Consider the following 22,226-nt stretch of genomic DNA (forward strand, 5'->3'; position numbering starts at 1 on the left):
CTAATGTAACATCAGAACAAAAACATCCAGAGAAAACTTTTGTTAATTCCAGGTATAACCAATCTTTGCCTTTTACACCCTGATACTTTATCACTTCCTGGTGTCCTATTTTGCGTGCTCTTTCTTTTTTTGCAAAGTTCTTTCATAACTTTGTATTTCTCTTTGATCATATGCAGTCTGTTGCAGCTCTCAAATATCACTGCAATGATGGCTTTGCTTTCTGATGCTAGTCTCTGCTTTCAACTATTGAGTATGAGCTTTCTTGAGATAAGCCTTCACAAGGAGATACAGTTCTTTTGTCTGCGTGCCCAATGGGTCACATATAACCTCGGGAGTAGAGGTTGGATGTATGCACAAACTGGTATTCTCTGCCCAACAGAAGATGAGGTCCCGGAGGGAAGTGACACTCCATGTCTGTCCGAGATCACAAGTGCGCACAGAACTGTAGTGTCGTAGACAGTTCAAGATGCTTTAGAGGAAAAAAAAAGAAAGATAAATCCTGGTCAAGTTGAGTGAAGAGCCTCAAAAACACTCCTATGTGGTATGCTCCTTCTTTTTGTCACATTTAGCTTTAGTTGGATTAAAGAAGCTTGTAAGGACTAGGAGGAATGGGAACCACTACAAGTAGAAGCACCTAAGACATACAAAAACTAAGGTGAAAAAGGGAAATGCAGAAAGGACATCAAGGAAAGGCATCCTTTATTTGAGATGCATTAACTGTTGTTGGGGGCACTTATTTGCCATGTATAGAGTTAAAAGTAAAGACTTCTGACTTCTGAAAATGGGCAAGAAACTGCCTATCTATTGGAGAAGGTTGGAGGTGAGAGTGTGGTCAGTGTACAAGATAAATGGACAGGTTCATAAACCGGTACTAGTATGGATGGGTGCTCTTGTTAAAGACATTTCTCCATTCAAAGTAGGAAGTTGAGAAGGAAGTGGGGCTAGAGAGAATTGTAACAACAAAAAGTTTCGCATAAATCACAAGGTAGAAATCTTTCTCTTCACAAAGAGCCTGTTTGGAGGACACAGATTTGAAGATTGTTGTTTGAAGAAAGTGAGATTTATTGGGTAAAGAATGTGAGATTTTGGGGTAAATGTTTCATTCAGGGAAGAAGTTCTGCTTTTGATATTTGGGAGTTTTTTGACCTAGTGATGATTTTATTATCAGTAAATGAGACTTTCCAGACCATATGAACTTACTTTCCTCCATACAGTTAACCTACTCTAAAGTCTAAACCTCTTCTGTTGCTTGCAGATTGAGAGTTGACTATATGAGTTTACACAAGCAGAATGGTGGATTTGTTTTCTGATTAGCTGAAGCAATAACAAGGCTGTGGATTTTTTTAATGTAGATTAGAATTTGGATGCGCTGTTGAAGTTGACTTTCTGCTGTTATGCTGTTGTTAAAAACATCCATTGCCACTTGTTCTTGGAAAAGACACACAATTATTATTGCCACTTTTCTAAAGATGTGGCATGATAAAAGGAGCTGTGGGAGTTTGTGCCGAGGAACAAGTAGACTAAATCCAGCCTTTATCTTTTTAGCCTCAGTTTTCAGAAAAAAAAGTAGTTGTTTGGGAAGAAAACAGATTGTTTTTCCTAGGTGGTTGGTAGCTTCTAATGCTATGTTTAAGGCAGGTCTAGTGTTTTATCTCACAAGTCCATTAGCTTAATTTGAAAAGACAGTTGCAAATTAATTCTATATGCAGTAGTGCGTTGCAAGATTAAGTAGTTACATAAATGCAAAACCAAACAGTCCTAACCCTGTCTAGCAAGTGGATAAAAATCCTTTTTGTTCTGCCAGCAATAAACCATTTATTAGATATTCTTTGTAGTGCAATTTGTTCCTGAAATTCTCAGCACCTATGCAGGCCAGATCAGTGTAGAAGCTGCTCTGCTGGTCAGACACGTTGCACTAATTTTAACATTTCTAACTTGGGCAAGCTCAGACATCACCAAACTTACAAAAAGGATTGTGTCAGTCTGTAACTTGAGTATGTTTCCGTGTGATGTGTAGAGCTAGATATGTGATTGTGACAGACTATTTACAGGCATTTAGGTGATTGTATCTGTATGAGGGTGTATGTCTTCTGTAGCAAGATGTAAATTGAAAGTGAGGTGAATGGAGCTCAGGTGCTGTAAATCACCACAGGTCCCTTCAGATTATGGCCATGTATGTTGGAAACCGTGGGAGAGCCAGAAAGGATCTTCTAAAGTCAGGTGGGAGCATTGTTGCTTTTTCAAGAACAATAGATTTCTGTAAAACTTTATCCTGGAGGGAGGCTTAGACTAACTCCTTTGTTGTATTAAACATATGACCAGAGGACAGTGGAAATAGCTATGAGAACCTGGGTCCACGACATGATCCTTCTGTTTTAGTTGAAGGATCTGGTCCACTGGGTCTAGAGACAAAAAAAACAGATTAGGGAATTTGATACTACCAGCCCATGCAGCCCCTTTAAAAATACCTGCCCAGGTAGGCCTACCCAGCTCAGTCTTCCCACAGCAGATATGGAAGTGGCAAATTATCTGGAGGTCAGAGGAGAAAGAAAGAAATGCGAAAAAGCACATTGTGTTCAGAATTGCTTACACATTTATCTTTCAAAATATGTTTCTATAAGAACTTGCAGCTTTATTTAGGATTTATTTCTCTCATACCTGTCTTGAGATAATGTTTTTTTGAGGCAAACTAGAATCATACTCATCACTGAGTGTATTTTGCTCTCTTCCTGAATGAAAGGAGTGGGGTTAAGTATTGTCCTCTGCTTTTGCCAACCATTGTTCCGAGATGCAGAATGATCCTTCTATGTGAGAACCTGCAACAAAGGTTAAAAAATAGCTCAGCACCTCTTCTGAGAATTCAGTAGGTATTATCAGGATATATTTTCTCCGAAACCTTTAGAAATAGTGTGGTACAGCTGATAAATGAATTACAAAATTTAAGAGAAGCAAGAGAAAAGTGACTTTGCTCTTGTTGCCTAAATAACAGGAGCAGTAGTAATAACTTGATACAGAGGATTGAGTTTCCTTCTGTGGTATGGCTAGCTGGCAGGGAGGGTAGCATCCTTCCCCTTTTTTTTATCCTGGAACTACTGGTGAAATACTTACTAAAATAATAAGGATTTTTTTCTTTTCCTGGCAGAAGTGCTGAACTTCTGACTCACTTGTGGTGACAATCATTAGCCAAATCAATGTTGTTTTGTCAGCTCCCTGCCTGAGCCAACATGCTGTGAAAGAAGTCTTGCATGATCTCTCTGTTCCCTGCCCCTCTAAGCCTGGGGAACTCCATGTCCTTCAGCTGACCCTTGGTGAGGCCTTAGGCAGGAAGGTGGGAATGAGCTCCCTGTGTGCAAGGTGGAGCTCCCTGAAAGCTGCTCTGTGCCTTTCCCTGTCAGCTGTTGTGCTGTGCTGCAGAGCGCAGTTGCTGGATGTTAGGCCATACTCTGGGATATGAAAATAGAGTTATTAAGGCTGAATCTTTCATACCAGATGGAAAGCATTCTGAAAGTGAAATCTAGACTTGAATAATTTTGCTTTTTATTGGAGAAGACAGTAATAGATCCATCATAACCTTGGTAACATACTGGATTACTGAGTTTCAGTGGGGAAATAAACACAACTGCTTCCAAATGTCTTCTCTGCTTTTGAATGTGATGAACTGTTTGCTTTTTAGCTGACATACCCCTGTACCTCTCAGTGCTTTCTTTGATGTTTATTATAAGCTTTCTCTTTCTGTTTTATGTTCCATCTCTCATCTTGATATTTTTGTAGTCTTTAAAATACTAATAGGCTTTTGTTGTGTCATTGCATAGCCCTCACAGTAGAGATTTCAAAAATACTTAGTCCTTGTTAATCAATTTTTCTAGCCCCTTTGATATTTGCTGGGTTTGCTATTCTTCATGTCCTTCCCAGAATCTGCCATCTTGTCAGTAATGACATTCCCAGTACGCTCAAATGTCTGCACATAAAGCCCTCGCTGGAGAGCTCCAGTGCAGTATTACACAGCTCTGATGTGCATGGGAAGATACTGTTGCCTTGCTGTGTTGTGATATGCTGCTTCTCAGCATTCAGTTCAAATTTAACTGACTTATCCTGTTGCTGTAATTTGATGAGTAAAACCTGCTGTCCATAATCTGTGCTGTCATGTTTAGAATTGCTGCCTCGTCTAGGTTTCTCAGTCTGTTGAGTATTGTTTGGGATTTATTTAAAGACTTCTGACTCCAGGAGACTTGCTGTGCCTGTGAAACACTTTCAAAAATTCATTGGAGAAAAGAGCTTTCTTTGCAAGATAGAAATCTCTCATTTGATCTGGGGAGAGAATTAAGACTAAAAGTTAAATCCTGCAGGAGAGCTAACTGCAAATAGTATTTGTGTATGAAATCAGATACAAAAGAAGAGATGACCCAAGAAATGCAATGAAAACTAAGAGAGGGTGATAAAGGCACCAAAGGGCTTGAAGCTTTTTAGTAAAGGAGAAAACAGTTCAATACTAAAAAAAAGGTATAGTGGAAAAAGTATTCCTTGCCATTTTAAGCAATCTTACTGATAAAGAAACCTCTCTGAATAAAGTACTAGGCCAAAATTGTGTCTTGGAACTTCAGAATCAATCTAGATGTTGTCTTGAATTTTCCATATTTTGTCTGTGTAGCTTTTACCTTCTGGGTTTAGTTATAGAGAAAATAAAGTGATATTTGCAGGCAAGGAGGTAGAAATACCGTGAGTTGCTATTCTTTGTCTTTACTGAATGGCAAAGATTGAAAGTCCAGTACATCCTAGGCCTTTTTTTTTTTTTTTAAACCATGGGATAGATTAGACAAATATATTTAATTTTTAACTTTGGGGGAGGTTGTCCATTGCTTTTAGTGAAAAGAGATGACTGTATACAGATTTACTGTGCTAGTTAAGTAGCAAATTAAAAATTCAGCTGTAAGGTGTAAGCAATTGCACTTTGGTTACCTTAGTATAACAACTATTCTTTTTCTGAAGAATTCTAGGTAATCGAGTGGCAGAACTAGAAAAGAAATTAAGAACTTTGGAAATTGCTGGCTTGTGGAGTCTTCCAGGTTAGTAAAAATTCAAGACAATAGCTTGCATTATTTAGTTTTCAAGGGTATATTTACGTTTAAGAAAAGTTTGGCTATAATTTTTTTTAATGATGGTTATTTTGCAAATGTTCTTTTGAGCACATTTGCAAAATTAGAAATGTCTAATATTTATTAAGTTGAAGCCAAAAATCACTAAACTTTTTAACTCTTAAGTCCAATATGCATTGGAAAAAAACTGAAAAATACTGAAAAAAAGGATTTAAATGTTGGGAATAATCAAATTATTTCCATAGACTGCAGACAAAACAAAAGGAAACTATTTTATTTAAACATTGTATAAAATATTACACAGGTTATTGGCCATTATGTTTTTCAACACATTTTATTTATTAATTTTGTACTTCTTGTAACTTCCATGGATTTTTTCACTGTTTTTAAAATTTTTTTCTGTGGAATCATAAACTCTTAGAAACTGGAAATGTAAATGGTCCTAAATTTTCCAGTCCATCTCTCCAGAACAGGTTTATTCCCAGTAGTGTCTTAAGTATTCTATTTGGTTTTGAATTACTCAAGTAATGGGAGATTAATCTGCTTCCTAATAGACCTCATTGTTAGGAAAATGTGCAATATTTAATTTACATTTACTTTTTTGCTTCTTTTCTTCCCATTACCCCTAATTGTGTCTTCTTTAACCACTGTAAATTATGCTACTCCATTGTTGGTGTTTGCATCATTAGGCTTTGTTGTTTTTACAGCTTCCTATCAGTGCTGCTGGGGGTGGGAGTGAATGTGGTTTAGGCTTCTAGGTTTTTGGCTCTGTGTTTTTTCTACCTAACTTTTACATCTAGAAGAAAACATTTAACAGAGCTGAAGAGCCCCTGGGACAAACCTACGCTGTTCATCTGTTTGGGCTGATGTGGTGTGTTTCCACTTCAGCTTGCCCACTGTGGGCATTCTCAATCACCTCTCTGGAACTGGCTCTCTTCTTTACTCTTTCCAGAACTACAGGTCCCAAATTTGTTTCCATGGATTACTCCTCAGTTAGGGACCTAACAGGCATAGTGTGCTTTAGTGCATTTGTCCCTCCCATATTCTCCAAAAGATGTCAGTGAAATATTTGTCTAAGACCGTGCTAAAGCAGTTTTGTACATTAGTACAGATGTGTATTATAAACTCACTGGTTCAAGGTACCGTAGGAGTTTGTTTGTTTTGTTTTGTTTTTCAAAAATAGTGTTCCATGAAGTTTTTACACTAATAAATGCAGCATTTCTAATCTTTGCAAAATGTATTTTAAAAAATGGAAGTGGAAACTTCTTGCACCACTGTTGATCTGTGTAGGTAAGAAAAGAAATTAATGTTTATATAATAACAACTGTCTTTTTCCTTCCTTTCTTTTGCTGCCTGAAGGCCTGAGCTACAATGTCTCAGTGGGATTTGGGAGTAGGTTCTGCTTAACGTATATTTTTAGTGACTGATTTTAGCAGTACGTTAAATATTGTTGCTGCATGTAAATAAATGGAAATGGAAATGTTATCTGAACATTTTTCTATCCAGTAGATTAAGATGTTCAGTCAAATGAGTTAGATGACCACAGGAGAAATAGAGGCTCCTCCACATGGCAATTCATTTACATTAAGGAAAACAGTAAGAGAGGATGATCTTAAAAGTTCTAAAGGAATTTTACACTGGATTGTAAGTTCTGTTGAGGCCCAAGGTTTGTTGATTTGTTGCTTGCCTTTTAAATCAGAAGTGCACTTTTATTTCCAAGTGCACACTAATCCCGAGGTGGTCAGAAAGAGCATTGCAACACCTGGTGGGTCACCAGTTTTCTTTTCAGAGCATGTAAAGCTTCTGCTCTGTAGAACAGCAGTGCGTAACAAATAGTGTGGGAATACCACAGTGGATTTTGCGGCTGAGTGTTGGTTTGGGTGAGGAGCAGAACATGGGGAGTATCTCTTCTAGTTAGTCTTAAATCCAGAGCGAAAAAATATTATTTGGTTGTGATTGGAAGTTTTCATCGTTGAAAAAAAATGCAGATAAAAGCTGATGTTCATTCTAGCACTGAAAGAAATGCACATCATAAATTTCAGGTTTTTAATCTGAAGTTAATGTTCCTACATGGACATCACTGTTCATATAACATTTATAACCACCACTGTCACCATGATAATAATATCTTCCAAATGGTGTTAATATACTCGATCCTATTGAAGAAAGATTTTGAAGGCTTCTGATTTTTTGTTAGGTGACATATTTGTCATCTGCTTTTTGAGAAATGTATGAATGAACTATGGGGAAACTAAATCAAGAGGAAGCGCATATTTAATTTTTGAAAAGGTGAAACCAGTATCCTATTTCATTTTCTGTAGAAGTTCTGCCTACCACAGACTTTAGATTCCCCTGCTTGGAAAATGGGCTTTAATTAAATTAATCTCTTATGAGGTTTGTTTTCATTGCTGAAAAGAAAGCAAGCTTGGGCATAGATTTGGCTTTGATTATCTTTTTATGATCCTACTTTCCTTGAGAAGGGAGCAGAGAATGTGATGTTCACAGAAACGTTTAATTCTTTGCTTTGTCTTGGGTACATTGTGGTTCAGATATGCACACATAATATGTTAAATGTATTCAGTAATAGTATATAGTAAACAGCACCTTATTCCTCTCACAATTTGATGTCACTAGACATTCAAATAAGTTATACTGTAATTTTTTTAAATATATCATTTCCAGAAAATTCCAGGTTTTCACTGGAAAAAATTCTTAGAAAAGAACCATCCATGACTCATCCTTTTTCTGTGTGGGATGATAAGAGAGTTTCAGGGCTGCCTCTTGCTCTGCAGTAATCGTCGTGGAGCAGGGGCAAGGGAGAGTTAATGGGCTCAGCAGCTGCTGTGGCTGCAGCCACTTACAGTGGTGTGGGGTGCAGCAGAGGCTATAAGAGGATACCCAACCCTGGAGAAGAAAATGAAAAATTTACTACTACTGAAAACTTCTGTGTGTTTTGAAATCAGTATACTTTTCACTAAAGTTCTTGAAAAATTCATTAGAGAACATGAAGGTTATGAAATTGAGTTTACAGAGAAGATAGTTGAAATTCCTTGTGTGTAATCCAACTTCAGATCATGATTCTCAGAATGTAGTGTAGCAGTACCCCTATGTCCCTCCTTCATGAATGGATATGAGACGCTGTTAATAAATAAATATGCATCAGACTCTTTGAGCCACATCTATTGTTAAGATGTGGATACTGAGCTTAGCTTTATTTTCTGTAACCAGATTGGTTTTCAGAGAAAAATGTGAAAGTAAATGTGTTTACTGTGTAAATGCTGACTGGAAGTCAAGAAATATCTTTTTTGAAGCTTGTCTTGCAATCTTCAGGAACTTCAGCTCAGGCTTTACTTTTTTTATTAAATTAAAAAAAATACTCTGCTTTCTACTTTCCTATTAAAACCTCCCCTCAATATTTTTATTCATCATCTTTTTACTTCCTCTGTTGGATTCTTTTGTATCTTTCTGGATATGTGGCTGCTTTTGACTGGTGTGACTATCTGTTGGGTGTTTTCACTAGTTCTTCCCTGTATGATTTATTTCTTCCAGTACGAAATTCCTTCACTGTTACAAGAAAGTACATTCATCTATGGGCTTTTGCATTTTGAAATAGCCATCAGATTTGGTTTGCCTTTTTTTTCATTTTTAAACAATTTTGCCTTACACTGGGGGGGGTGGGGTTTCTCCTCTTTGCTGCTAGTTAATATTGTTTTTTATTACTGACTGTGGCAAAGGCAGAATTCTGGTGCATACGTCAGGGATCAAAGCTTGACAAGATCCATGTTTCAAAAGCATTAGTTGCATTCATATTGCTGCAGTATATTGCCCAACATAAGGATAACAGTATAAAAACATCATTAATACCTTCAGGATCAAGGTATTTGCAGCCAGTGCCTTCAAAAGTAGTTAGGGATTGGGGTCATCCCATTAGACTCCATGGGAACAGCTTCACTTTTATTATTCCCCAGTAGTTACCAGAACTTTCTCAGAGCTGGATTTATTCCAAGTATCTCCTGACCTGGTGCTCTTTTGAAAGTCTTTGTCTTGGATGGGTGATTAGATTTAGGATGTTGCATTAAGGTGAAAGGTGCAAACAGATTTATGTAACAACAGAAGTGGTTGTTACATAAATGTCCGTTCTCATGGATAAATAGGGCAGTAGCTTGCTGCCTCCCCAGCCATTACTTACGGGTTGGCAGTTGTTCTGGAGGCCACGCAAACACCACACTTAGCTGATCTTGCACATTTCCTGCTGTTTCCTCTCTAGGTTTAGGGTAGTGTCAGTCGCTAAAAACATGACCATCCTAAATAGTGTAGTACTTCCTGAAGGATCTGCAGGTGTTGCTGTTTGTATTGCTAGAATATGTAAAGACTAGGCATCTACAGCAGAGTCCTCAGATGAAGAGTTTCTTGCATTATTTTGTCTGCAAAAGAGCTGGAAAATTGCCCTTTTCCATTTGGTTTAAAACAAAAATGCTCAGAAATGTTTTTGTAATTTTCAGATTAAAATCTCTCCTGTTCCCCAGCAATGTGTACTTGTTTGCTCCCTCAGTTCTTAGTTATGCTAAGCTTTTAGTATTTATTAAGGGAGTATTGTAGAATAATATGTAAGCCTGAAGTGTAAAACGACATAATTATGAACCTTCTTGTATCACATGATGCAGAGTAATACAGAGTAAAGAGTCAGTGCTGAACACCTGCTGGTAATAGCATGCAAATGATCCATTATTCTTTATAAAACTTTTGGCGTGATCTGATTATTAATATTTGTAATGGAATGCTAATTGCTAATAGCATTTGCTGCTTACAGCACCTGGTCTTTCAAAATCTGGCCTTTACTAAGTACTGCAGGTAAAAACATACACCTTTTCTGCATTTGACTTGTATGTTCCAGATCCAGTACAGAGGGTTTTTTCCATGCTCTAAAAAGGATCATTTGAGATGCTTCTCCTGTTCTGTACTTTTCTGTAACATTGCTAAAAAACTGTAGGATATGTTTGGATATCATTAGTGCACAATGGATGTAATTGGTGGATTCTTGGTTCTAACACTGAGATTGTTCCAGGTGGAAAGGATACGATAACATTCAGTGACCCAACCTTGCCCGTGCTGCAGCGCTCCAGGTCACCATTGTCTTTTACTGATAAGCCACAGAAAGCTGAAGTACGAGGTGAGCACCTGGAACGTAAGGAACATGATGAGACCTGAGCACTCATTTCTTTCCAAATAAAACGTAATAAATTTTCATGCTGGGATAGCAGAAGGCAAATTTTCAGTGGTCACAGAGATTGAATAAATCATCCAAAAGTAAAACAGCCAGGTGGTCCCAGTACAAATAGCAAAGACACAATTGAAAAATTACTGTTGAATAGATTGCACAGGACTAGGGATCAGGCCCTACACCTCAAAGAATTTTCCAGCCAGGTAACCTGATACTGTGAGAAGTTATTCATGCCATCTGTGTTACAGTTAACTGATTCCTGCGCTTTTTCCTTCAGTTAAAATGCAGTGTAGGAAGCAGTCTGTGGAACTGGCTTAGCGCTTTCCTGCATTACAGGTGATATCTAGATGAATGGGTTCCTGATTGTGCCCGGTAAATTGAAATACCCAACTTATTTTCCTGGAGAAACTGACTGCTTTTTTTATAGTCTTGCATGTGTTTTGTTAAAAATCCTTCTCCAATGGCAAGCTTTAACATCGCTCCAAAATCAAGCTTAACTTTAATTTACAGTAGCAGAAGATAGTGGTTTGCTGATAACCTTGATTTTTTTTTTTCCCCTTAGTTTTTCATTATGGATAGGAGATGGATTATTATGCTTGCTTACTGGCGTTTGGATAAGCTCTTTAATGAGCATAACATTTTGGTATGCCCAGATCTCTCTCAGCTAACCATGAAGTATCATAAACAATTTATTTGTTAGTCCTGAAACTAAATAGATTGTGGCTTAATTTTGACTTTATAATCCATGTCATCATCTGATAAAACTTGACAGCCAGACTGATCTTTTTTTATGATCTTGATCAGCTGATATTTTTGCTAAAAATAAGAACTGAAACTATAGTGAATAGCTCTCTGGTGAGTAATAATAACTCATAAATATTTTTTTTTGCCTACTTAATTGTTGATTTTTAATTAAATCTGCAGTTACTGAAAATATTTACTTGGTGGCATTAGAATCATAGAATCATAGAATCGATTGGGTTGGAAAAGACCTCCGAGATCATCGAGTCCAACCCTTGGTCCAAATCCAGTCTATTTCCTAGATCATGGCACTCAGTGCCACGTCCAATCTGCGTTTAAAAATCTCCAGGGATGGTGAATCCACCACCTCTCTGGGCAGCCCATTCCAATGCCTGATCACTCTCTCTGTAAAGAATTTTCTCCTGATATCCAACTTAAATTTCCCCTGGCGGAGCTTAAGCCCATGTCCCCTTGTCCTATTGCTGAGTGCCTGAGAGAAGAGACCAACCCCCATTAGGCTCTTTCCTTTAGGTATTTGTCCTAGGTGAGGCTGGTATTACAGTTGTGATTACAGGCTGATCACACAGGCAGTCTGATCTGCCTGTCACATCTCATCAGATCCTGTTGCTGTTGCTTTGTAACACTGTCAAACCTCTGTGCTGAAGCTTTCCATGCTGTGTTTTCTACTTCAGCTGACTTTTTTTTTATGACAGCCAAATGACTGTTTTTGGTGTTAAATACTGATGACCACATGGTTTTGGTGGGCTTTTTTGTCTTTCGTTTGTTTGGAGTTTGGGGGTTTTTTTAAACGTGCAAGAATTTAGTGTATCTATAATTGAAAGGAATTTGAAATGTGGGGAAAAGGTTTCCACCCTGAGAAAAAAGGCTGCAGTTTTCACCCCATTCTAAATGATTCACTTTCAAATCTCATCTGCCAAAAACAATGAAAAACAAACCAATTATTCTGTTGAGCTTTCTTTGTGCTACCAGTGCTGGTAAAACTCTGTATGCAGAGTTCCTTCAAGACAATACAAACTTAGAGGGAACAAAACCTGGAAGGGAGGAAAGACTGAGGTCAGGACTCTAGAGTGACTGAAGGACTAGAGTACATGGGGATTGACAGAAAGTCTGAGTGAGGGGGAACCTGCATCTTTCTGAGCAGAGGTCAGAGCACAGGAGTGAGGAACAGGCAGTGAAAGCAAGATGCGATAGAAAGATAGAAAGGTGGATGAGAAATGGGCAGTGAGTGTAGGGACTGGATAAACAAAGGGATGTAGAGCAGGACCTGAGAGATAGGAGGGGAAGAGAGGAGCAGAAGAAAACAGCCTTAGAGAGGAAAAGGCAGGTAAGGATTAAACCTGTGGCAGTCACAGGAAGAATCAGCTCCCAGTAGGTAGTCACCTTCTTTCCTCCTCTCCGTCTCTTGAGCGTAACAAGAACCAAGGCCGATCACAGAAATTCTGTCATAAAACTGGAGTAGGTTAATAAATTACTGTTCTGCCTGCCCAGGCAGCTTGGTTTTTTCCTTGCCTGTGTCCCAGTGTAACTAAGAACCTGCAGTGAGAACTCAGACAAAACTTGCTTCTGTGATAATTAAACTGGGCCAACGTTTCTGTGACATAGATGAGCACATATATACTACCAGGCACGCGGGGAAAGCCATAGCTTCAAGCAGTAGGTGGAGCAACAGTAACCTGTTCTGCTACTCCAGATGCTTTTTCTGAAGGATGTTTGGGCCTGCTATCTTCCCTTAAAAACCTGGAAAGGAAGCAGTGTGTTTTCAGCTGTAGGGCATGTCCTTGTGCTTGGAGTCACACAGCTCTTCTGCATTCAGCATCTATATGGGAGTGATGCACTGGTACCTTTTGTACCACTCTGCATAGAGAATGGCTGCTGTTGAGTTTTAAGAGCTGGGGCATATTACAATTTTTCATCTATACCGTGTACCTTCAAAATCTGGGGCAGCTTGGCAGCTGGGAAGAACATAGGAATGCGTTTATCTGCCTTCATTTACCAAGCAAGTACGCTCTTGGTTTAAAGTATTACTGAAATAAAAACAAAACTACTTTTATTTTCCTATTATTGAATGATCAGTTGAGTGAAAACAGTTGATAATCAGAATAGCAATGAAATTCTTTTGTATCTGTAAGTGTTAGACCTGAAATCACATTGGTCAGATGCAATCTTTTAAACAGTACCACTGATATTTTGTGTCTGTTTGATCCAAGGAATGTTTTTAGCTTTTGAACAAACATACTATCTTTATCAGAACTTCGTATAATGCATTAAGTGTTGCCCTAGCTAGATCTGCAGATAATCAAGAGGGCTTTTGCAGGCTTTTTTTATCCAATCTATCCGCTTACCCTGGTCTCATCAAAGCCTCCTTTAGTCTGTACTTGTTATCATTGTTTCAGTTAATCTAGATGGTGGATGTCTGTAGGATATACTGTGTATTTCCTGTGTGAAATTCTGAAATGACATAGTACAGTCATATAAATTAAACACTGTATTTGTCACCAAATCTCACTTTTTCTGATGCCCAGTGTTGTGGGGTAGATTGTACTTGAGTATCATAGCTGTTAATGAACAGCTACTCAGGGTTTTTTTCTGCTCCATTGTTGAATGCATTGTCCCTGAGTGCTATTTCAAGCATTCCTGAAGAAAACAGTACTATTTTTCTATGAACTTTTCTCTGATGATTTAGTGCTTAGAAACAATTTATCATCATCAAATTGCAGCAAGGTGATAGGTTGGTGTTATCCTACTGTAAGAGGGAGGAAACTGAGGCATGCAAAGAATAAGGTAGTCCCTGCTAATTTCAAGTGCCAGTTTAAGGTACATACATTTTGGCTCTTATTTGAGCACTTTGATACACAACTTGAGCAGAGCAGTCCTGCACATCAAGCTCCTAGTTTTCCAGCTGACTGCTCAGATAATGAGGATTAGATCCAGTGGGTGATCACCTTTTGAAAGTTAATTTATCCCTACCTTTCCCACAGACTTAAATTCCAGGTCTTCAGCACTGCATCCCTAGCTTCCTTAATGGTTGTAAGAGTGTCTATTCCCTTCATGCCAACCCTTGTCTCACTCACTCAGTAGCTCCCAAATTATAAATGAGACAGGTCTGATAGAGACAGTAGGCTGGTCCTCCCTGCAGCTGGGCTGTCCTGTGCCCTGCATGAGGCAGGATCCCTGTGAGAAAAACAGAGTAATTGCTTACATACTAAAATGTAATGCATCTGCATGACAAGAGTCATTTTAAGCTGTCAATGAAGCCATACTTCTGGCCTTTCCTAATTTTTCTTACTTCACTTTGCAAGCTTATTTTCAATGAGGCCTTTTGTTGTCTAATGGTATGAGGACAAATTCTCCCTCTTTCACAAAGTTGTTTGTTTACACATTGCTGTTTTCTCTATTCTGACATTTTGTTCAGTGTTTTCCTTTTGGTATAACGATATATTTAAAATTCTTCCACTGCTGCTTTGTTTCATGCTGTTACCCTAATCAAAATAATCTTTTATGTTAGGAGAAACATTGCAGGACCAATAACAAAACTTCATTATTGGATGAAAGCCTGTGAAAAGCTTCAAATAAATGAAGCTTGAGTTAACCCCTGAAAGTGGTAGTGATGTGGGGATTAATTGTAAGCTGTGCCAAAAATTACCATAGCTAAGTGCCTTCCTTGGAGTTGATATTCCTTTGAAAAAATTTGCCTGACCCTGCTGTTCTACAGTATGGTATTGACTGACTCCTAGAATTGTTGGTGTTGGGGAAAGACAGGCTCCAAAACAGGGCCAGATCCAGCAAGAAACTTAGTGCTGATTGCTTATCATCTAAGAAATGGGCCTGGGAGGGGATAGGGAAAAACTCTTAAAAAATTCCTTACTAAAGTAAACATCTCTGTGGTCTGGCATTAGTGGTGACACTCTTCAGATCAGATATATAAAAAATACCTGTAACTGTCTCAAGCATTTCACTGTTCCATTTCTCTTTCAGCAGAACAGAAGGGAGAATGTGATGAAACTTGTGCTGTTGCAAGTGATTCTCCAGCTCCAGAGGGAACAAATTTAAATAACAGAAACAAAAATAAACATTTTTATCCTTCGTTGCCCCAGCTACCTTCTGAGGAAGAAGAAATAAACAGGCTTGGAAGTCAGATAATTAAACTGACAGTTGCGGAACTGGAAGGGAAAAGAGCAGGCACTTCTGCAGGGGAGCAGAACGTGGTAGTTGGAGCAGAGCTTAATGGTTCATCAGAGGGAGAGTTCCCACTTTCTAGCCCTGACCCATCTGACCCCACAGATCCCTCAAACTCTGAGAATGAACAAACAGGTGAAACTGAGGCCCTGAAAGACAATGATGAAACCTCAGAGAGCAACTGTGAAATTCCAAATGAAAGAGGGGATCAAAATAGCAGCTCCGTGGATGTGGTGCATGCTGAAGACCCTGGAAGGCATGGAGGGCTCAGTGTTACAACTGCAGACACAAATAACAGCTTTGAGGAGCTCTCTGAATCTGAAAACAAGAAACCATCTGATGCTGCCAAAAACTGTGAATATTTGGATAACAGTTTTGCTTGAGGTATGAAATCCAGGCCCTTGAGCATCTCACTGTAATCCTTTTGCAATGTCTGTGCTGTTGCAAATATGATCAGTGAAACAGTGTGCCGTAGGGTTGGTTATTTTACATTGAACTGTTAATATTTTTTTTTTAAAGATCTCTTTCTGTTAGTTTTGGTTGTAATGTACCAAAGCTGTAAATTACCTAAGGGAAAGAATTAGTGGTGAGGTTTAGTCATGTTGGGTTTTTGTAATGATTTGAAGTTTCTACATGGATTGATGTAATTTGCGTTAGTGTAGCAAAGAGGCCAATGATAATGATTTATCATGTTATCACTAGGCTCCTGTAACATGTATGGTCCTAGTGCTGGACTGTGTTTTATGGTTAGAAGTGTCTCTCAAGGGTGATAAATTGAGAAGCATCTTAAGGCTGCAAGGTTTTGCTTCTTTCTCAGACCGCATTCTGGTTCTCTTTACATATAGTGACTGTAAAAGTACATCCTTGAAATAAGATCACTGTTCCTCTGCAGGAAGTTTCTGAAAGCTATCCCTGCATGTATATAGTTCTCTAATTACAAACCTTTATACCTTTATGTTTTGTCAACTGTACAAAATTTTTCCTTCCCTCTCCCAGCTCATCTCATGAAAATGAAGGGAGTTATTTCACCGAATACTGAGAACCCAATTTAATGAAGCTCTGCAGGAAATATCATCAGAGAAGCCAGAAGTCTTACTGAGTGAAACAGCACTGCTGTTCCAAAGCAAGGAAAACAGCAAGAGGAGAACCAGTGATGCCCTGTCCACCTACTTGGCTCTCTCAGTTACTGGAATTGCATTCCTCAACTTACAGGAGCTGGAACAGCCCTCAAGCTGAGTTAACAGGTGGTAGATTTCAGCCAACTCCATCTGTGTTCTCCTTTCTAAAGGAATCTGTGTCTTTTTTTTTTATTTTCCTATGATTTGGAATTAAGGATAACTCTTCCTTTCCTCCTCATTTCACAAGTCTATGGTATGGTAGAAGGATTATTTGCATTGTTGCCACTTTCTTAAACTTCTTCTTTTGAAGATGTTTAGTCATAGGAAAACATTCCTATAATAACTGGGGAAAAGGGAGGGTGCTGTGTCATTCTGTAGCTCAATCCTGATGCTGGAGCTGTGCCACTGTGCTTCTAGGAAGGCAGCAATGAGGGAATACTTAACGTTGAAGTTAGCAGCTGTTGGAGAAGGGGAGGCAGGTCCTTCCTCTCCTGTTTGTAGCACAAGGAATACTCTCAGCAGCTGTGGAGCTTCTATGGGCCAGCAGCCGTCAAGGCAATTTTTCTGCTGGCTTGGGACCTAATTGTCTGTAAATGTTCATTTCTCATTCCTAGAACTTGAAACCAATCAGAGAGAATTAAACCAAATTTAATAAAATACTACTAATAAAAAGGAAAATCCCTCCCAGATTGAGTACTTCTTTGACAAATAACTGCCAGCTGCAAATTTTTACAGCCCACTTGCCAGCTACTGAATAAGGAGAGTTTATATTAGCAGTACTGACAAACTCTTCTGTATGTGGAAGATGAGCTAGCAGGTGTTGCCATAATCAAGGTGTCAGAGTCCATGAACAGTTTGTATTCAGCAGAAGAAAGGCTGTATGTAAATTATTACATATAAATATAAGGGGTGATAGTGGGAAGGTGAAAAATGTGGCTTGTCTCTGCTCTCATGTGCTTTCCCTAGCAGGTGCATTTGTGTAACCCTTTCAGTGTCTGTCTGCAGGATATAAAGCCATACTCCCAGTGCTCCTCAAATATGTTTACTTTCTCCTTAAAGGTTATGGGACATTGCAGCATTCCACTGATGTTAAGCAGCAGCCCTTAGGAACAAAAGCTACCTGTATATTTAGGTGTATTAAGGACATGAAGCAGTAAAAAGTTTTTATTTCATTATCCTCATCACCATTTAAGTTCCTTATTACCTGAAAAAAACCAAGAAGAGTTTAAGTATTTGAAAGACTGTTGGGCTGTTCCCAGTAATTGAAACTGACTGCATTATTGACTCATTTGTGTGACAGTCAGAAGAGAAATAGCTGAAGAAACTGAAATCTCCAAGAGAATGTGGCAGAATTTTTTTCTTTAGTGCCTGAATGTCATGTTACGTAGCATTTTATTCAAGATGTGTTTGTTTCCATCTTTCACAGAGCTAAATATCAATACTCAATATCAATGCTAAATATCAATCAGTCAGAACTGAGGCAAGCAAATAAGGTCAAGATTTCACATAGCTGAGCTCAGAAATCTTTTACTCGTTCCCTGTCCTATGTCTTTCCTGACCCAGAGATGGTGAATGAGCATTTTGCTCCTGGTCCCTTAACAGCCAGTTAATGCTATGAGTTAGTGAAGAATTTGGTGTAAAAATTTGAGCAGGTAGAAGCAGTGCTAGACCAACAGCTTTTTAATGCCTCATTTGTTGACTCTTTTCACTATGTCTTTTCTGTGAGAGCATAGTCATGTACCAACCCAACAATTAGGACATCTTGGTAATTGTCCTCATACCATTCTCTCTCTTAGATGCCATTTTTATCTTTGCAATCACTGAATTCCAGTAAGATACCTAGATCTCTGAAAACCTCATTTTCAGTGCGATGTCACTGCTGCAATACTGCCCCTCTCCTTCCTGTCCTAGCAAATGAGTATCTTAGCTACATTTTTAGCCTCCTCCCAGGAACACAAGACTTCAAAGCCAGGACACCTGTAAAAGTGAGATGTTGTTGCTGCTCTAGGTAATTAAATATTCTTGTCAGTAACTTCCTCGGATATTGCTTTAATTGATATCATTGTGCTGTTACAACAATGGGGGGTTTTTTCCCCAGTAAATTTAATTAGTGTTTTTTTGTGGAATGAACATACCTTAGGTTTGAGGGGAGTGTTTTTGTTTGTTTTGCTTTGGGGGTTTTTTTAGACCTGTGTTCCCTGTTTCTAGTTCTTTAGAAACGAAGAAATCACAACCACACATATAAGCCTTTTTGGTGTTGGGTTTTGGGGAAGCAAAGTGGGAAGGGACTGTTGTGGCAGGGATATGGCGAAGGTACATTTCACAAACTGATTTTAAGGAGACTGTCTCACTTAAAAGGGAATTCATGCATTATTTGTGGGAAGGATTTCATTTGAAAGTATCATGTTGTGGTTATTGGAAAAACAATGTTCACTGAATTTGTAAAATAAGTGTATGAAAATGACAGATTAAGAAGCATTCTTTTAGAATGCTGCTTCTTTTGTAAGTGAGACTATTTTTAAGCATATGGGAATTCGTATAATAAAGACTGGAATTTCTTTAATCCCTATGAGCTCAGGAATGTATTTCAAAATCTTAACTGCGATTAAGCTGAAAGTCTGCTACATTTCTAAAAGATAGCATTTTGTTTACCAGCTTCTGTTTTGCAGTTTGCTTCTAAATTATGCAGTTTAATTTATTTGCAAACCTCTTTTTTTTTTTGCTGCGTGGATTAACAGCACAACATGGTTAAACTGTATTAATACATTTTGTCATCTTTAATAAAAACATTTCCCGATATGCTTGTTCTACCTGCTTGGTTCCTTTTCTCAGTATCAGATGATTCATAGCCATGGGATGGTGTTTTAATATTCTTACTGAGTTGGGTTACATTAAAAAAATAAAGCCTTATTGAGTGAGAGTTTTAAGTCTGAAAATTATGCAACAAATCTTTTCACTGTCACTTCTCCCAACCTAAACTGACTGATTTACTTCCTACCTATTTGTATGAAGTAAAACACTTGGTATTTTTTGGCTTTGAAAATAGTATTTCTCTCTGAGCTGCTAACTTTGTCCTTGTCTAAGCAGCATTAAAACTTTTGTATACAACTTGGTTACAAACAGGCACAAACTAGAGGCTTATACAACTGGAATAACAAAATGGATCTAAAGTTCAACACAGAAGTGTCTGTACTTTCCCTCATTTCTAGGGGAAGTCCATTACCAAGGTCTTGCAACACAACACCCAACACTGTTAAAAGCAAAAAGACCTTTTTTCTTTTCAGGTTTGCAGCTAAATACAGAATAACATCTAATGAGAGGCAAATTCTTACTTAGTAACTTTTTTTCCTTTAGAATCCCTTAAGAGCCCCTTACAGCACAGACTCTTTAGTCTGTCGACCATATCCATCAGCGCTCTTACTTACATGCATTCAACTCCCAAACTGCATAAAATAGAATCTTTTGTCTTCAAGAAAACACATCACAATGTTGAGTTGATGCTGTTTTTATTGATAGGCTTACAGAAAGGATGCTCTACAAAGTGATATGCATTTCATAGAGGAGCAAGCAGATGGAAACAGGAATCCTTTAGCCATATATCTTAGTGATCAGCGGTGCAGCCTGAGTCACCTTGTGCTGCCCAGGCTGTAGCGGACTTTTAGTCTTCACTTAAGCCTGGTTCTGTGTACGTTTGTTGAGCCCTCTCTTCTTCTTGTCTGTAACCTCAGGCAGTTTCTCTTCCCACAAGTTCTTGTTGCATATCCCAATCACACAGCAAGCCAGACGTTTCCCAGCATTTCCATTTTCCAAACTGGCCTTATTATTGCCCTTGCCCATGTCGTCTTCCTGCTCATGGATCACAACAGATCTGCCCATGATGGAATATGGGCCAAAGATCGTGGCAAAGAGATTTGTTTTGTATTTTCTGATTTTGCCTTCCTTAGGAAGAAAGTTGCCAAAATCCCCTGGGTGACGGGGGTGATTCACTCTGAAAGGGTTATAGTGTCCTCCTGTAGAATCACAGCCATTGCTGAGGTCTCCAAGCTCATGGATGTGTATAGCTCTGCTAGATTGATTGTTATCCAATGGAAACCCATCCAAGTAAAAAATAGCTTCCAATCTTCCATATGAGTAATACTGCCTGAATAAGACTTGTCCAGTCACCTGTGGCTTGTCGGCATCTATTTTGGAGCTGGGCTTCATTTCACAAGTGGCATAAACCATCCCATCAGTCTCGTTACCACGTGTTACCGGATAGAGCAAACTCTGCCAGAGGTCATTCACTTGTTTCTGTATCTCACGCAGTGACTCTTGGCGTGGATCAGTTTCCCTGTCTGCCAGGACACCGGAAGCAGACAGGGCGAGCCCAGTGACCAGAGAAAGAATCAGAAGCATCTTGGCAATTTAGAGCCTGCAAAACGTACAGGAAGGTACAAAGAATTCAGGATGTTTTGCAGCAGTATGGCTGGAGAGAAAGACACGCAGCCAGTGGGGAGCTGAGTGAAACAGCTGGAACATGGTCCCAGGGGACTGCTGCTCGCCAGATCTGTCTAATGTGATGAACTGAAACTAAATCAGAATGCATGTGTTTAAACGCCTATAACTTACACCAATGACTAAAAGAAATAGTAGTGATTTTTTAGTTTACATTAGATCTTGATCTTAAAAACTGCCTCTGTTTCCCTGCAGGAAGCAAGCAAGCCAAAATGTTCTTAAATCTGTCTCTGAGTTTGTACTGAGACTTTTTTCCTCTGAAAAAATTCCAGCAAGACAGTTTGCCAGGAGTTTTTTCTTGGTCCATCTACTTAACCACTAGTTAGGCATTACAAACAAAAAGTAAAAATTCAACGAGTTGATTACCTTGCAGAACCCCTCAGTAGTAGCTCTTCGCCTCTGCTCCCCTAAACCGAGGTGTGATCAGACAGCCAGAGCTGCTTGAAGGTGATGCTTATAGGAACTGCGTGTTTGTGTAGAAATTAGGTAACGCTGGCTCAGGGGAGGCGTCACCAGGAGAACCGTGGGAGGGGAGGGAGGCGGGAAAGGAGGGAGGAAGGGAGGGGGAAAAGTTGTAGGCATTTTTGTTTTGGGCAGGGTGAACAGTTTATCCTTTCTTGGTGAGTTTGTTAGTCTGGCTCTCGGTCCTCACCGACATTTCAAAAAAACAAAAGGAAAAAGGAAGGCCATGAAGTTTTGAAATTAATCTGCCTTTTGGTGACTTCATGCACTTATCTAAAACAAGTGAACTTCGGCAGACAGGGAGGGGAGAGGAAGGAGCTTTATTAAGGCACAGTTGGGCAGTTTCCTCACTTGTGTGCTGGTTGTCGTGGAGCTGGTTTACATTTTTAGTTCTTCGTTAGTAGAAAGTGGTGCTTGAGCAACACAGGCTGTTCTACATGGATGAACAAAAAAATTTCCGTGTTTTTAAAACCCGAGTTTAAACTGTAGATGTTGAGGTACATGCCAATGATGCCTCTCTGTGAAGTTTTAGGGCTAGTTAGTGTCTGCTGCTTTACTTGCCAAGTTAGCTTCTTCCCTGAGGCCTTTTTTCTTCTTTTCTTTTGGAAACGGCAGTGATTTCTTTCCTCAGAGAGAAGTGAGCAGTACTGAGGCAGTGCAACATCAGACTGAGGTGCAGAGAAATTGCTCAGAAACTGGCTGGAGCGCAGAGAGTTCACGGGTGTTTCCTCATCACATGAACTGAGAAATGCTCTTCTCTCGAGGACATCACCCTGCCTACAGCACTTCCCACTGTTGTAGCTGAAATGTGGATTCTGCTGTCACAAGAGCGATTTAACAGGCTGAGGTTTCTGTAGAGAGAAAAGAGTAGTTCTTATTACTCTGGAACAATTCTCAATG

The 22,226-nt window shown here is 39.0% G+C and overlaps 2 protein-coding genes across 7 annotated transcripts in view; one reads left to right on the plus strand and one right to left on the minus strand.

Moving 5' to 3' along the window:
* CCDC149 (coiled-coil domain containing 149) overlaps positions 1–19,169 on the plus strand; it is a 51,199-nt gene extending 32,030 nt beyond the window's left edge. For 2 of the 6 annotated variants that reach the window (XM_064653093.1, XM_064653098.1), the window contains exons 10-14: positions 4,987–5,063; positions 6,453–6,485; positions 10,159–10,263; positions 15,052–15,636; positions 16,249–19,169. In XM_064653093.1, coding sequence (XP_064509163.1) covers positions 4,987–5,063; positions 6,453–6,485; positions 10,159–10,263; positions 15,052–15,635 — 799 coding nt within the window. In that variant the 3' untranslated portion in view covers position 15,636; positions 16,249–19,169. The remainder of the gene's footprint in view (positions 1–4,986; positions 5,064–6,452; positions 6,486–10,158; positions 10,264–15,051; positions 15,637–16,248) is intronic. The other 4 variants (XM_064653094.1, XM_064653095.1, XM_064653096.1 and 1 more) reach the window with 4 other exon arrangements.
* Positions 19,170–19,859: 690 nt separating this feature from the next.
* SOD3 (superoxide dismutase 3) lies at positions 19,860–21,386 on the minus strand. Its single transcript, XM_064653101.1, has 2 exons — positions 21,231–21,386; positions 19,860–20,781 (listed from the first exon to the last, which is right to left on the minus strand). The coding sequence occupies exon 2, from the start codon at positions 20,763–20,765 to the stop codon at positions 20,040–20,042; it is 726 nt and encodes a 241-aa protein (XP_064509171.1). The 5' UTR covers positions 20,766–20,781; positions 21,231–21,386; the 3' UTR covers positions 19,860–20,039.
* Positions 21,387–22,226: the final 840 nt, after the last annotated feature.

This window comes from Pseudopipra pipra, chromosome 4 (assembly GCF_036250125.1).
Source record: "Pseudopipra pipra isolate bDixPip1 chromosome 4, bDixPip1.hap1, whole genome shotgun sequence".
In the NCBI taxonomy this organism is placed as follows: Eukaryota; Metazoa; Chordata; class Aves; order Passeriformes; family Pipridae; genus Pseudopipra; species Pseudopipra pipra.

Excerpts from the sequence above, each read along its gene's own strand:
- SOD3 (XM_064653101.1), bottom strand. The coding sequence starts at position 20,765 with ATGCTTCTGATTCTTTCTCTGGTCACTGGGCTCGCCCTGTCTGCTTCC.